Source organism: Lynx canadensis, chromosome A1, assembly GCF_007474595.2.
Source record: "Lynx canadensis isolate LIC74 chromosome A1, mLynCan4.pri.v2, whole genome shotgun sequence".
Classification (NCBI taxonomy): Eukaryota; Metazoa; Chordata; class Mammalia; order Carnivora; family Felidae; genus Lynx; species Lynx canadensis.
Window position 1 is genome coordinate 24384523 of NC_044303.2, and position 16087 is coordinate 24400609.

General features: G+C 47.4%; 1 protein-coding gene across 4 annotated transcripts in view; it reads right to left on the reverse strand.

Moving 5' to 3' along the window:
- LRCH1 (leucine rich repeats and calponin homology domain containing 1) overlaps positions 1–14167 on the reverse strand; it is a 203539-nt gene extending 189372 nt beyond the window's left edge. The window contains exon 1 of one of the 4 annotated variants that reach the window (XM_030310770.1): positions 13600–14162. In XM_030310770.1, the coding sequence (XP_030166630.1) occupies positions 13600–13918 (319 nt within the window). In that variant the 5' untranslated portion in view covers positions 13919–14162. Of the gene's footprint in view, positions 1–10632; positions 10874–13599 lie in introns of those variants that run through there. The other 3 variants (XM_030310779.1, XM_030310763.1, XM_030310774.1) reach the window with 3 other exon arrangements.
- Positions 14168–16087: the final 1920 nt, after the last annotated feature.

Below are 16087 nucleotides of genomic sequence, written 5' to 3' on the forward strand. Positions count from 1 at the left end.
AGGCTACTTATGTGCACCCTGTAAGAGCACGTCTTATGATGTGTACAGTGACCAAATGTTCTCTTCCAAATTCAAAGTGTTGCGGATCACAAAGTGGTATGTTAGAAAGCCGACGTCTCTCATCCAAAACTCATGAGGCTCATCAAGCAACCTACCGTGTGGAATTGAGAGGTTACAAACAAGGCGGCCAGAGGAGAGAAGGGGCCTGAGACACTGACACACTAGAGAGCACAACGCACCCCACACAATGAAACGAAACAACCACCTTAGAAAGACACAGGCTGCCTGATTATGCAAGCACTTAGCTGGGGTACCCTCTCTTTGTCATCCCCTCTCTAAGAGGCAGACATTGGGGGCTCTATCAGGGCATATTACCTCAGAACTCCCACTGTGCAAATTTCATATTGAGATACCAAGTCCTCATTAAGATATCAGGACTCTGGGGGTGGGAGGGGTGCAGAAGCAAGCCTGTACAGCCACCAACTGAATTTCATAAACCAGATCAGACTTAGGCACCTTAGCAAGCACAAAGTTATAGCTTCCTTTAAAGTACTGCATAGATACAGGAAAGCATTAATTGTAAATATCCGAACAAACCACAGCCAGCGTTTATTGCAAGACTACAGCCACAGGAATGAATAGCACAACTAAAGCTAACTTTCATTTATCCAGGCTTTCTAAAGGCCAGAAAAACACATATAATTGCCTAAAATTGCATGCAGAGATTATCACCCACACCTCCGAGGGAGCTGTACAAAGAGAGGTCTATCTGCCTTCAACTGAACAATCAGATTCCTTTGACTTAGATCAATTTGCATCAACACAAAATATTTTGGTTATTTAGCCATAAACCATGCTGCCATTTTAGCCAAAATGGGCTGCTGTTCAATCCCATTTATAAGATTGCAAAAGCAATTAATTAGTGTACTGAAGGATCTGTAGGACAAAGTAATATGCATTTTTAGAAACCAAATCAATGATTACTACCTAATAAAACTTTTAGAATATAAACACTTGTGTTACACAGGGAATGTTCTAGAAAGTAAACTACTTGCTCACTCACCCAATGGCTCTTCATTCATTTCTCACAGTAGGGAAAAAAATCTAGTAATGTTTAAATGGGTTGTTCAATTAGGTCACATGTTATATACAGCCTAACAAAATTTTATACCAAAACTAAAAACCCTAATGTGTATTTACATTTCTAAACAACAGAAACCTTGGAGAATTTTCGAAACTAGTAATTGTTGCTTCTTTAAAAATTTTTTTTTTCAACGTTTATTTATTTTTGGGACAGAGAGAGACAGAGCATGAACGGGGGAGGGGCAGAGAGAGAGGGAGACACAGAATCGGAAACAGGCTCCAGGCTCTGAGCCATCAGCCCAGAGCCCGACGCGGGGCTCGAACTCACGGACCGCGAGATCGTGACCTGGCTGAAGTCGGACGCTTAACCGACTGCGCCACCCAGGCGCCCCATTTTTTTTTTTTTAATTTTTTTTTTTCAACGTTTATTTATTTTTGGGACAGAGAGAGACAGAGCATGAACGGGGGAGGGGCAGAGAGAGAGGGAGACACAGAATCGGAAACAGGCTCCAGGCTCTGAGCCATCAGCCCAGAGCCCGACGCAGGGCTCGAACTCACGGACCGCGAGATCGTGACCTGGCTGAAGTCGGACGCTTAACCGACTGCACCACCCAGGCGCCCCATTTTTTTTTTTTAATTTTTTTTTTTCAACGTTTATTTATTTTTGGGACAGAGAGAGACAGAGCATGAACGGGGGAGGGGCAGAGAGAGAGGGAGACACAGAATCGGAAACAGGCTCCAGGCTCTGAGCCAGGTTGCTTCTTTAAAAGGCGGTTCTCAGAATGGAGCTGATAACTGGCCATTACGCACAGGTGAGGATTAGAACTCACTGCACCTGTACCTGTGTCCCCCACACCCGCTTTCAGACTAGTGGGAGAAAGAAAGCAGTCCAGAATCTGAGTCCAGCTCAAGCTCCGTTATCTGAGTCACCCCAGGGACTGCCTGTCAAAACGCTATGGCCTTGATTCTCATGACAAAATCCCCTCCTGTAGTCTGTTCCTCCAGTTGTACACATTCAGTGACACCGTAACAGAGCCTGGCAAGAGACTCCAGAACTTGCCACAAGAGTGCAGACTCCGGTTCTGCTCTGTCTTTACTGGATCTACAAAGCCACTATAAGCTTGCCTAACTGACACATTCCCTTCTCGGCAACAAGGACGGTACCTACCTTGCAAGCTGGTCGCGAAGACTGAAGAAATATTCCTAAGGAACCTGGATCCAGAGGACATCCCCCTTTCAGTTCCATTCCCAGTAACTTCAGGATGATATTGAACCTATCACAAGCCTTTTAAAGAATTAATACCTGAATACAGTTCAAAATAAATGCCGGATGCCAGGAAAACAGTGAGAAAAGAACAGATACCTTTAAGCATTGAAGTCTATATATCCATTCTGAAAGCTTTGCCCCCTCATAGACATCTCTCACATCTTATAGAAGAATTAATTGCTAAACGTCCTCAGAGCAGTTGCCAAAATGTAAAAAGATTCACAAATTGTTTTTGCCAAGAGCATAAAAAGGTTATCTATTTTAATCTAGAAAGCTTTTATTTATTCATTTACTTATTTGTCTAGAAGGCTTTTAAATATTTTCTAGAGAGCTTTTACTTTTTTTAACTTTTTTTAATGTCTATTTTTGAGAAAGAGACAGAGCGCAAGTGGGGGAGGGGCAGAGAGTGAGGGAAACAGAATCCTAAGCAGGCTCCAGGCTCTGAGCTGTCAGCACAGAGCCCAACCAGGGCTCAAACCCACGAACTGTGACATCATGAGCTGAGCTAAAGTCAGACACTTAACAGACTTAGCCATCCAGGTGCCCCATCTGGAAAACTCTTAAATCAGTGTCAGGACTCTTGCACAGGGCAGAGAGCTGCAAGGCAAGCCCTCCTCTGAGGCCTCACCCACTCCTTCCCACCCTCCAATCCTGAGGCCAAAAACCAGTCTTGGTCCCCAGACTCTTGGCCTCGTCTTGGTCCCCAGACTCCTGGCCTGAATACATAGTGTGGCACTGGAACACAGTTCCCCATCCTTTACTGGGAGGATCCTGGACTCATTCTTCTCATCAGCCTGGTCCCCCACAGGATTTCTCTGTCCTGATAAAATCAAATCAGACCTAAGAACGCTGTTATATTGCTAGCTGAATAGAAATCACATAAAAACTCAGAAGACCTTGTCTTGGCTCAACCGCCCTATAGCAACATAACCCAAGGAAAACCATTTCACCCTCTAATCTGGGTTTCCTCACTACATAGAATTTGGCTCTACGTAGAGCTGGAATAATAAATCCCACCTACTCCACCATCTTCCAAAGACTGCCAAAGAGTATCAGTAATGCTTACACACAGTGAAAGCACGTATACTCAAGCATTCTGGATATTAAAATCATTTTATAATGTCACAAAATTTCCAGGAGTTTAGGTTTTTTGTGCTTTAAAAAATTGAATCTCGGGGCGCTTGGGTGGTTCAGTTGGTTAAGCGTCCAACTTTGGCTCAGGTCATGACCTTGAGGTCCATGGGTTCGAAGCCCCATGTTGAATTCTGTGCTGACAGCTCAGAGCCTGGAGCCTGCTTCGGATTCTGTGTCTCCCTCTCTTTCTGCCCCTCTCCTGCTTTTGTGCTCTCTCTCTCTCAAAAAATAAATAAATGACCATTTTTTTAAAAACCTGAATATCTTTTCTAAAGATAATAGAGTATAAAAATAATGGCAAAGGTCAATGCCAGGCACTGAACTAAGCACTTTACACGTATATTCGTTTACTTACTCCTCACGATAATTCTGTGATTGTTATCCCTCATTTTATGCTGAAGAAACGGAGTCAAGGGAGGTTAAATACTCGCCACGTCCTGGTGGAGCTAGGACTAAGACCCAGCCACAGTGTGCTCTTAGCCCGTATGCTAATAATATGCCAACAACTTCCAACTATTTATTTTACTGAAGAAAACGGTCCTGCACCTTCCCTCAGGAACTGCCACAGCCCTGAGGGGTAAAGAGCATTTTCACTTCCAACAAATCACAAACCTGAAGTTCAGTGAGATTCAGGAACTTGCTTCAAAATTCTAAACTTAATAAATTGAGAAGATAATACATAAAAAATATAAAAATTTTGGAGAGAAGTATTAAAAAAATTTTTTTAATGTTTATTTTTGAGAGAGACAGAAACAGAGTACAAGCCAGGGAGGGGCAGGGAGAGAGAGGGAAACACAGAATCTGAAGCAGGCTTCAGGCTCTGAGCTGTCAGCACAGAGCCCGATGCGGGGCTCAAACTCACGAACCGAACCGTGAGATCATGACCTGAGCCAAAGTCAGAGGCTTAACTGACTGAGCCACCCAGGCACCCCTGGGAGAGAAGTGTTTAAATTCCTGCCGGGCCAGCCCCTCCCTTGTGGAGTCCCAGAGCAGACACTCTGACTTGGGCCAACCGTAGCTCCCCACACCGGTGGGAAGGAGCACCCACGGACCCAGGGACCTGGAGGAGGGGAGGGAAACCTTCTGGCACTCAGTCGGAAAGGATAAAAGGAGAAGGAATTATCCCCATGAGGAGGGGGCTTCATTCACAGCCTGATGCCAAGATCTCCAGATTCAGAATTTCATGTCACAACTAACGCCGCGTTTTTCCAAAGAAACAATGAGAAACCACCATTAATATGAAGGCCCATCGCTGCCAGGGTTAAATAGACGGTTGGCGGGAGAACCAAACCACCACTTACTGCTTTATTTCCACAGGAAAATGTATTCCAAGAAAAACACTGCAATGAAAGACCGCTGCGGGCCTCCAGTTTGTAGGCCGGGGACTGTCCAACACGCCTTTCAGTATTTGGAATCCCATCTACCCGGGGCCCATGCATGCCCCCCAAACCACATGCAGTAAAATCCTGAACTAACATATTTCATCTTTAACCACTATTAGTTATATATCTTATTCTCCCTGGTTTTAAACCATACGTTATTAAAGATTTCACAGTAGTTTTTGGTCTTTTAGCGACCGTCCATGTGGCGGGTCCAGAAAAGTGTGACCTGAGAATTCTATGAAGGGTAGGAGTTCTTCCATCTATGCCGGGGGTAGCCTCCTGGCTCCACAGAAACAGCTCTTTGGTGTCAGGCTGTGAGACTCTGCCTTGGTTCAGGAGCCTACCCACCCCCCTCCTGTGTGACCTTGGGCCTCAGTGTCCTCAGTCATTGAATGAGGGAGAGATGTGAATGGACGTTTTCCAGATATCTAAATTCCCTCTTCAAGCCACAGTCGTCAAGAAAGGCATTTCAGAAGCAGATGAACGGGAACCAGACACAGGAGGTCAGGAGGAATCCAGATAACAGCTAGAAGAGTTAGGGAGTTTCTACTATAGTTAGAACACTTAGCAAGAATTAAATGAGGCCATACCTAGAGTACACATATTTAATACATAGGTTTACATATAAAGCACTAGGATCAACATCTGGCACAGAGAAAACACTTGATAATGTTCTGGTATCCATATAATTATTGTCCTCACAATAGCTCTACTAAATACATATTATTCCCATTCTGCCGGTGAGGGCACCGATGCTCAGGGTTTAAGCTATCTGGTCAGATCCGAGATGATGGATTAAAAGTACAGGGATTAAGAGTGGGCCATGAGCAGGAACGAGGAGATAGAACAGTCCACTGATGTAGATCTAGCACTTTCTGTGATAGGCATGGAGGGCACATATAAAAATAAAGGAAAGAAAAAAAAAAAACCCTGCCTAGCCAGACCTTCCAGGCCAATAAAGGCAGAGAAACCACTTAAACATGGGAAAAGTACCAAAGGAAGCAGGTAATAATTAGCCAAAAATGCCATAAGGAAATAACTGCAAAGGCGCCTTGGGGTCATATATGATTCAGGGCTCAGATCTGCAAGGAGGGCTGGCGGGGAGACTGTGGAGCCTGGGGAAGGCCTGGGGATCTGCCGAAATGAGAGTGGGAGAAAGAGAATCCTACAGGGCGGGCAGGAGGGGGAAGTGAGGGAAATGGCCTGGAAAAGCTAAATGAAGGCCATGTAGAGGAAAGTCAAGTCAGACAGTCTGCAGCTGACGCCCTTCTCTAACTTGTCACTGTTGCCTGCAGAGATAACGTGAGTCAAATCAGCTACGCTGATGGAACCAGGTCAGACATACTGATGTCACTCCTAACACTGAATGGCATGAACATCAAAAACACAAAAGGATATTAGAGGAATACGCTGTGTAGCAAAACACCATGTCTTGCACTGCAGGGGTCAGCTGTCAAAAGCAAGGCCACCGAAGAAACCAGAGGATTAAAAAACTTAAGATGGGGTCGTTTCCTGCCCATGCGGGGACAACAGTGAAGAGGAAACTCAAGACTCGCTGAGCTGAGAGGTCATGGCCCTATTCATCTCTCAAGGTCTTATGACCCCCCCGCTCCAGCAAAAAGATTGAGGAAACACAGCCCAAGGAAGAAAAGCAAGCATCAAGGAAGATTCCAAACCCACAGAGCCTGATCCTGGTAACCAAAATGCCCTGGAAGGGTCTTGGGAACTGTAAACGGACAGCATATGAACAGAAGAGCAGCAATTTCTCATCACAGAAAAATATGTTATATTTGTCATGTAAATCAAATATCGTTCTTCTCTACTTCGTTTTTGTTTCCCCTTACCTATATCCTCCTTGGTGGCCGATAAAGGAGGATACGGTTGGGGAAAACTATGAACACAGACAGCAGTCTGATTATAAAAGCATTTCTCCTCTATTGCATTGCTGGAGTATGCAAGAGAAACCAAATTCTCACAGTTCGTCAACTTTCTGTTCATGTAAACAATCTCACTTTATTTCTGAATTACTTTGTGGGAACAGATGGTTTCCAAATGCATGACTTCTTACTACAGTATATGGAAGCAATACTACCGAACTCTTAAATTAAGATGAAAACACAGGCATGCTTCCAGCTTGTCTATATTGGTAGACCTAGTTTTCCCAAACTAAGGCTTATGTGGAATTCTGACCTTTTTTTTTTGTTTTTTTGCTGATTTTTTTCTTTGGGTTGAACAATTCCCATCTTACAGAAAAAAACAAAAACAAAAACAAAAAACCTGTCTGAAATATCACAGCAACTGCAAATTTTGGAATTCTGGTGGGAAAAAAACCAAAAAACCAGGAGTATCTGTAACAGAAGCCTCTAGACTTCCTCCTACAGGTTACATATAAATAAAGGCATCAGGTATGTAAATATATAGTTGGGTTTTATGCCTTATATCCTTAAACGTTTTATGATAGATTATAATATTATAATTTGAAATAATCACTGCAATTAACACCAAATTGCCTTAATCCTTAACAACTGACTCAGTCACTGGAAGAGTTCACAAATTAGTGGCATTACCAGATCTAAGCCCAGGGCAGTTTCTCCTGATGTATCTCTCAGGCAGAAGACTCCTTTTCCAAAACATGAAACCAAATCTGGAAAGGAGTGTCACAAACAGGTTTTTGTGAGGCTTACACAAGAGTTCAAGTTATGTGGCCTGACTGCTGAACCCACTGCCAGGTACCGTAAGTTGAGTTAATAGCATTTCTGTTATTTAAATTACCGAGTCTCTGGAAAAACATAATCGGTGCCGCACCTTAGAGGGGTGGGGGTGACTTTTGGAGAGAACTGAGTAAGAGAAAGTAAATGCTGCCCCTCTAAACACAAAATATCTATCTATCTATCATCCATCTACTACCTATCTATACCTTTATGTATATTTATTTTGCATATTTTTATATTTCTGTATACTTATACAGAAAAATAGACATAAAGGGAAACGTAGGCAAGTACACACAAAGAGGGGAAAAAACTTATGTTTAAAAACAAGCAATGACGAAGCTAAGTATCAGGACAGAAAAAGTCTTTGGACACCCCAGAAGGACAAGAGTAAAAGGAAATTGACCTCTGAACTGATCAACACTAACACGGACTTCAAAAGGCCTTTACCCTTGAAATGCTTACCACAAAAGAATGTCTAAACCACAGCATGAAAAAATTGAAGTTTGCCATAGAACTCAAAAAAAAAAAAACTTTTAGTCAATAATTTGAGTAAAAACTTTTAAGTGGTGAGGTGCCCAATTTTGGCCTAATGACCTATACTCACCAAAAATCAAATAAGATGTCGCCGTGACGGACAAACTATCCAGTGGGATCATTTCAGTGATGAAGGTCAAACCCTGGGCCATTTCTTCATAAAGTGGCACAGACCAAAAATTCCCGGAGGTTATGTGGCCTATAATCGTACGCTATTCTTCTAGAAACTTGATTAGTGTGCTCCTGTCTCTTCAATAAAGAGCAGCCTCTAAGGCAAGCACTGAGAATAGCAACGTGTTTGTGGAGACCGTCTCTGCCACACAGAGACACACGTAAGAGCACATAGGGATGGGACTCGAAGCCGCCATATACATGGAGTTCTAGATGTCCTAAAAGCTTTCACCATTAGAAGCCCTCTACGCCTTAACAAGGAAGGAACTGATCAACAGAAGACAACATACTGTGAAGGAAAGGCTGTGAATGATCATTTATCAATGGAGAAGTATTTGGAATACGTGTAATAAGTACAGACATTTATATGAGAGTGACTACCACAACAAATGGCAGCTACGGCAATAATAAATCCAATACAACAGCAGAAAAACAATGTGAAACCAGATGTAACTATCAAAGCAGGTATGTTTTAAGAAGACACATGAGGGGCGCCTGGGTGGCGCAGTCGGTTAAGCGTCCGACCTCAGCCAGGTCACGATCTCGCGGTCCGGGAGTTCGAGCCCCGCGTCAGGCTCTGGGCTGATGGCTCAGAGCCTGGAGCCTGTTTCCGATTCTGTGTCTCCCTCTCTCTCTGCCCCTCCCCCGTTCATGCTCTGTCTCGCTCTGTCCCAAAAATAAATAAAAAACGTTGAAAAAAAAATTTAAAAAAAAAAAAAAAAAAAGAAGACACATGATTTCCAAAGTTCATCATGCGTGTAATGAAAAGTCTTTGTGGCCCAATTTATGGAACAGAGCGTGTTCTTGAGAATACATAGATTGCTTTATCAAGTCCCGTGTGAATTCCAGTGACTAAGAGAGCGCTGATATCCCAAGGATTTGGTTGCTGGAGGATGGGAGTGGGGGTGTCGGCATTCAGCAGATAAGCCTGCCCACAGATCTCAGAGAAGAGTCTCTGAGTCCATGCAGACGTTTCAGAGAGCTAGCTCACACAGACTAGGGTGTTAGTCCCGCAGGCTGACAAATCCCAGGCCTCAGCCATCTCCAGAGTCCTCAAATAAAAGGTCCTAAGAACCCTGCTCTCTGTTAGATCATTACATGGTGACAGTGGGGAGGGAGGACATGACCAGAGGCATAGGCTTAAATGCTCTCTCCTTCTGTTTTATGCACAGATCTTAGAGCATCAGGTTCTCACTCCCCATCACAGAAACATCTTTTCGACCGCAGAAAGCTCATGGGCACTTCTATCCAAAACCAATCCGTCCTACAAAACCTCACCCAAACCCTGCCTCTGCTCTGAAAGTCTTTCCAAACCAGCCTAACTGGAAAAACCTTTTCTTCTGAATTTCGAAGACAACGTCTATCTATGCTATTCAGCATCTCGCTTTGATCTGCTTTGAGGCTCCCGCAACTTCCTGAACTATTACCTAACTTCTCATGCATTCCTGTCTTGTCTTCACCTTGCAATCTCCTACACATTCCGCATGGGCACATACAGGACACAGAGAGTCATTTTTTTATGCCAGACTTCTATATTCCTGCCTGAGTAGGCTCTCCATTTCCCGTCCGGTGTTTCCTGCTTCCAAATGCCTCGAAAAGATACTGCCGTGATATACTCCGCCCTCTCCTTAATGACACCAGTTTTTACCAACTGTCTGTCCATCAAGTCCAAGGGCTTGCTTTTTATTTTCTAGCACCTCCTGCAATCGATCTGAGACAGACACGTTCTTTTCTTACTCCTCTTTTCAATTCGTGTTTTCTCAGTCATATTCCACACCATCTTGAACTTCTCATCCCAAAATGACACACTTAATAAATCAGCATTAGGGGGAATAAAGTTCACTTTCCTGATGCACGTATCTGTGTCCTTTTTTATCAGTCCCAGTTCTGTGCTTCAGTCTGTATTACCAATCACCCTTTGTGCTCTTACTGTTGCAAACCACCTCAAGTCACCTTAAATCAACGCAGCATGACTATTTCTAAGACAGGGATACTATATTTATACTATAAATCTTCCTACTCATTCTGCAAAATCAATGTCCTCATTTCTCTCCCGATCCCCCTCCAGATAGAACGGGGACTCCATTATGAAGGGACACACGGATTCTCGGATGGTCACGGCTGTATCCCTGGTGCCTAGAACAGCGCCTGACCCTTAGAGGTGCTTGGTAGGTACCTGGGGAATGAATGTTGGCTGAACGAACCTCCAAACAGCCTCCGGGATTCTGCTCCTTCCACCTCTTCTCTGCTTCAGAGGAAAATGGTCAAGAACATCAATGCCAAAGTGAAACCATCAGGGTCTAATCACTGGCTCACCATCTAACCAGGGGTATGATCTTGAGCACAGTACCTGACATCTCTCAATCGCAATCTCCCCAGCTGGAAACGAGGATACGAGCAGGATTCCAGTGAGGACTGAACAGGATAGGGCAGATAAAGGACTCGGCACACGGCAAAGCCGAGCGCTAATCGCGGCTCTTCGGTTCACGCTTCTCCCGTTCAGCCAATGTCACCTCTGCCACCACACCTGCACAGCTCAGCCTTTTTCTTTCTCACCTGCAGAAAGACTAAATTCTGACAACAAAACTATTCTGACACAAATATGAGTAAATCAATAGGCTCAAAGTGAGGGCTTGGGAGTTTTTTTTCCCCTGTGAAAAATACATAGGCACTTTAGTGACAGAGCTTAGATACCTATCTACTCAGTGGCCCAGGGCCTCTATGTTTCTGCACTTATATCTCAGTTTCCAACTCCGTTCAGGTCGGCTACATTGCCCCAGAGTGCAGTTCTGCATACGGGGCTGTCAGAAGAGGTACTTTTTACAAGGAGTAAACCAAATGGCCTGTATTATACAACCCAACAGTGAGAAAAGGCTCTCTGTGTCACTCCCCGTTTTACAAAACTTACGAGAAGGTACACTTGACGGCTTGGGTCTTTAAGAATCTTCATGTGCCATTCTGATTTCAAGAGCTGTTCTGAAAAGTAAATATTAACCCAGGAAAAACCACTTTCTTTATCATACGCATTACTCCTCTTACTCTGCACTCTGCTAGAACACCGTGCAAACCGGGGGTGACTTTAACTCTTGCTTTATTTTGATTTTTGCTTTTCCAAATAAAGAACAGTGACCAGTAAATATTTCTTTAGAACAAAGGGCAGAATGCATTTGGTTCACAGCCAGCTGTTGACCTGAGGCAAAGATGTTTTGCCAGAAGCAACCCCTGAATACACCGGGGTACTCAAATTTCACCTGAAATGGCTGGCTACCTTAAATACGCTTTATCTTTTCTGGCATGTCCGAAGTTTCTACAAACTTTGGTGACATTCCCTGGCCCATAACTAACGTTGCATTTTTTGTTGTTGTTGCTGTTGGGAAATTAACGTTAAGACTCTGAGTCTTAACTAGAGTTTTCTGAGCATTAAACATGCAAGGGAGGGTCATAATTAAAAACTGGCAAAGCTCACAACCCAAGTTCACCACAAGCAAAAACAGAGAGGAGAACAGGAATGCTGTTGAGCATTTACCTCACATGGCAAGGTCTTAACTGAACAAGATGGTCCCTGCTTTTAAAAGCATGGGTCTCAAAGAAATGCCAACTCAGCAGACACATCACGTTCATTCAGCTTTGGGAGTAACCGTCTGCATAACTAAAGCCGGGGAGCAACTTTGAAGCCCCCCTACTGAAGGTACAAACATATATTATTGGTCATGCCAGCTCCATATCCAGTCCTTCCCTATAGTCTCTGGTATACTGTACTATAGCAAAAGGGAAGTAGAACTTAACAGATTTTTTTTTTAAGTTAATGATTCAGGCAATTCTTGGAATAACTTCCACTTGAGAAAAATGTAACCAAGAGGTCCCATCAAAAGACTCCCCAGCTGCTGACAGCTCAACTCTGGAAATTCCCTCCCAAATCACAAAGCGTAATGACCCTCAAGAGCCTTTTCTGCCTCCAGCGAACTTGGAATTCTTTCTAAATATTCATTAGGACGCTCAATAAATGTTTACTGAATTGAAGTCAAAAACAAAAAGCAAGCACTGGAAACGTAAGCTCCTAAAGCCTTGCTCCCTCGCCCAGCCCCCGCTTCCCCCACGAGAGGAAACTGGGAGACCTGGAGCTGAGAGTTGAGCCAACCAGTATCCAAGGGGTCTGACACTCGGCCCAGGAGGTGATGACAGCCAGGAGGGCTGGGCAGTGGTTCCAAAATGGGGCACCCACTGCGCTGGGAAATGTTGGGCGCTTGCCAAGATACAAAGCCTCCCCGGAGGAGCTGAACCGGATGGTCGGAAACCAAGGCCCGAATCGAGTTCCACCACCCTCCTTCCTGTTTATAGATCCCGCTCCAGTGACTCCTGCTACCAAAGAGAAAGCAGACGTCTCAGAAATATGTCAATACATGACATAACTTGAAAAGAGCTGGCTGCTCATTGGCGCGAGTTACAACTTGTCGGGCTCACACAGGAAAACCGGCTCACTTTAATTACTTTTCTTTTAATATGCCTTGCCGTCCCGTCCCGGGCCCCCGCAAAGATCGGGTTACCGGGAACTAGGGGGCCTCGGCGGGGCGGCCAAACGGTGTGGGCGGTTAGCTAGGGGCAAGGAACGCGGGAGCCCAGCCGACCGCCGGCGCAGTGGCTGCCCCTTCCGAGTCGCGACAGCCGGCAGCGGCTCTTCCCTCGCACAGGCGCAGAAACAGGAAGGCTGGCACCTCCTCGCAGTCTGCACCAAGTCGCCCGGCCGCTCGCTGATGTCGCGAGGGGGCCTAGCGGCACCGCGCCGCTGCCCTGGGGTTGGCCCCGGGAGCGCCACCTTTGTCTGGGTTTTCCCGTCCGACCGGCGACGCCGGGACGCAAGGAGCGCTTGCCCAGGTCGGAAGCGCGGACGCGGCGCTCGGCTTCCCCGGCCCGGCGCGGGGGCCCGGGAAGCCGACGCGGCCGCCCCAAACCTCCCGCTTCCACGGCGCGCTCGCGGCGCACCCGCCAGTGCCTGCCCGGCCGCCAGTGCCTGCCCGGCCGCCACTGCCCCGGTGCGGCCGCCGCGGGGTGCGGAGCCGGGGACCCGCGCGCTCTCGGGCGCCGCCGCGACCGGGCGCGCCCCGGCTCTCCCGGCGCCGCGCCGCAGGCCGCCCGGCGAGGCGGTGGCCACCGTGCCCTCGGCGGGGCCCACCTCTCCGGCGCCCACGCGTGCCCCTTACCCGGGAGAGCACCGGCCAGAGGACCCCCAGCGAGGCCACATCTCAGACTGGCCGCCGCGGGGGGATGGCGCGACAGCCCGTCACCCACACCCCCTGCCTGCCCCTCGCCCCTTTCTCACCTGCCTGCACCGTGTCCGAGAGGTCGTGCCCGGGGGCCGCGGTCCGGGGAAATTCCTTCAATTTCCTGGCGCTGAGGTTCAACCCCCCGGAATTGGCCGCTTCCTCCAGCGCGCGCTCCAGCCCCCGGTTCAAGGGCAGGTTGAAGCCCCCGCTGCCGCCGCCGCCGCCGCCGCCGCCTCCCCCGACCCCGCTGTTGGCTCCCGTTCCTCCGTGGTGCTGATGGTGGTGGGGATGGTGGTGGGGATGATGATGTGGGTGCAGAGGAGCCACCGAGAGGGCAGGGACGAAAGGTTGGGGTTCGCTTCCCGGCGTCGCCATCTTCTCCCGGGCCCCCCCCACCCCGCCCCGCCGCTCCTGCGGGGGGGGGTCACAGCGCTCCCCCGGGAGGGGGAGACGGCAGCGCGGGCCGAGTCTCTGCAGTGCCCCACCGAAAGATCGTGGAAGAGGGGAGGAGGGTGTGGCAGGCGCGCCGAACGGGGGCAGTCGGGGAGGCGGCAGTGGCAGCTCGGTCTCGAAGGTTTCCTGTCCCCGGGAAGCTAAGGACTGCGGCGGCGGCGGCGGCGGCGGCAGGCAGCGCGCATGTGTCTCCTCCCGCCCTTGCTCCCTCCTCTCGGCGGCTCTCCCCTCCTCCGCCGCGCCGCGCCGCGCCTCGCCGCCCGCTCTCTCCTCCTCCTTCCCCAAGCTGTCAGTCCAGCCCGGAGCCTTCCTCCGCTCGGAGCCCGGCCGGCCCCCGCGGCTTCGCTGCGCTCCGCCCGGCAATGCGGGTGCGTCAGGGGGGCCGGACCCCTGCAGCGGGTCACCTTGGTTTAGACGCCGAAGGCCCCTGGGGTTCTTTTCGCTGCCCAGAGTATCTTGGAGACCGGAGGTTTTAGGAAGTCTCAGAAGACTCCAGCGAGGCAATAAATGGGGTTTGAAATACAGTGAGATCATGGGGAGGTGAAAGGTTATGATCTCAAATTTGCGAACTACTCTGCCTCTCTGACCGGAAGTTCCCCGACAGGCAGTTTTTCACTGTGGGGTCAGACCAACAGTCTACCCCTGCTCCTGGCATCGGAGCACCTACAAGGAACCAACGGTGGTCTAAGTAGTTTACAAATTAATCTCGTTAATCCAGGGATCCCATGAGCGGAAAAATTGTTTCCCAGACCACAGAGGAAGTTAAGAAACTTGTCTAAGGCCACCCGTGCAGTCAGAGGCGTAGCTGGATATGAACTTGCAGCCCTTGGACTGTAGGGTTGGCCTCCTTCCTATGTACTCCCAGGCTGGAGAAGAGACAAGAGTAGGGTAGGTTTTCTGAGCGATGGGGGAAAACTACAGACACAGAAAGGAAGGAAAGACTTTCAAAGTGAGGGCAGTTTTCATGGCAGACAGAATCCATTGTCACAGGAGGGCTGACTAGGGCTGACTGAGCCCCAGAGTTGGATGGTGCAGGGAAAGGTAAGAAACCAGTGGCCCCAACTAGCCAGTAACTCAGCACATTTTGAGCCTGTTCACAGGTGCCGTCAAAGTGTCCTCGTGACGCTTCTTGCTGCCTCCAAAGGACATGGGGACTGACATGTACAAATTCACCTTCTGCCCAGACCAAGGCTAACACACCAGTGGCGACAGAACATCTGACACCTTAGGGCGGACCAGGTGAAGACTGATAAAGCCCCACTCCTTTCCGGAGTTTCAAGTCTAGCTCTCTGGGGCCTTTATTTGCGCGAGATAACCAAGTCTTGATGGTCCCTATAAGCGACTTGGCTAGGAGAGGTGAGAATACATGTACAAAAATACTACAACCTGGGGGATAGGTGAGCCCATCTTTTAAATGGTAGTTCGGAAAGTTGATGGCCTAGATAACAGGCTGGAACTTGTGACCTCATGTACTCGGCATTAAAGTGCAACATGATCTATGTCACTTGCATTGACTGCATGCACAGTCGACCCTTAAATCCTACAGGATTCTAGGTGGAGTCAAATATTCTTATCTCATCGGAGGAGACAAGCGCCACCTGCTGGTTTCCTCTCCCAACTTCCTTTCTCACCACCTCTTTTTTTCCCCTCAACCTCCTTCCTAGACGTTTATAAACCAGGCTTGAAAATGATAATAATAATAATAATAATAATAATAATAATAATACATGGATAAAAGAACACTTGCATCACTTCTAAAAACTGACCTACCTTCCCCTTTCTTCATGGTCTTTCCCCAATAGATGAGTGAGAAACAGACACAGAAAAAATTTTCAATTAATACCTTCAGCTGAGACGAGGTGGTAAGGCTGTGTGATTAGTATGCAAGGTATGAGTGAGGACATCCAGCAAATTGCAAATTTAGTTCAGACCGCAAATTGTGGGGATGCACCATATAGAGCATCATTTGTTGTTGTTGTTGTTTTTAAGACCGCAGATTCTTTTTTAGAGGAAATGATAGAATAGGAATTCAGGATTTGTTTTTTAACAAGTGATGGATCCTCATGTTAGGTTCACCAAGTTATTATAGTT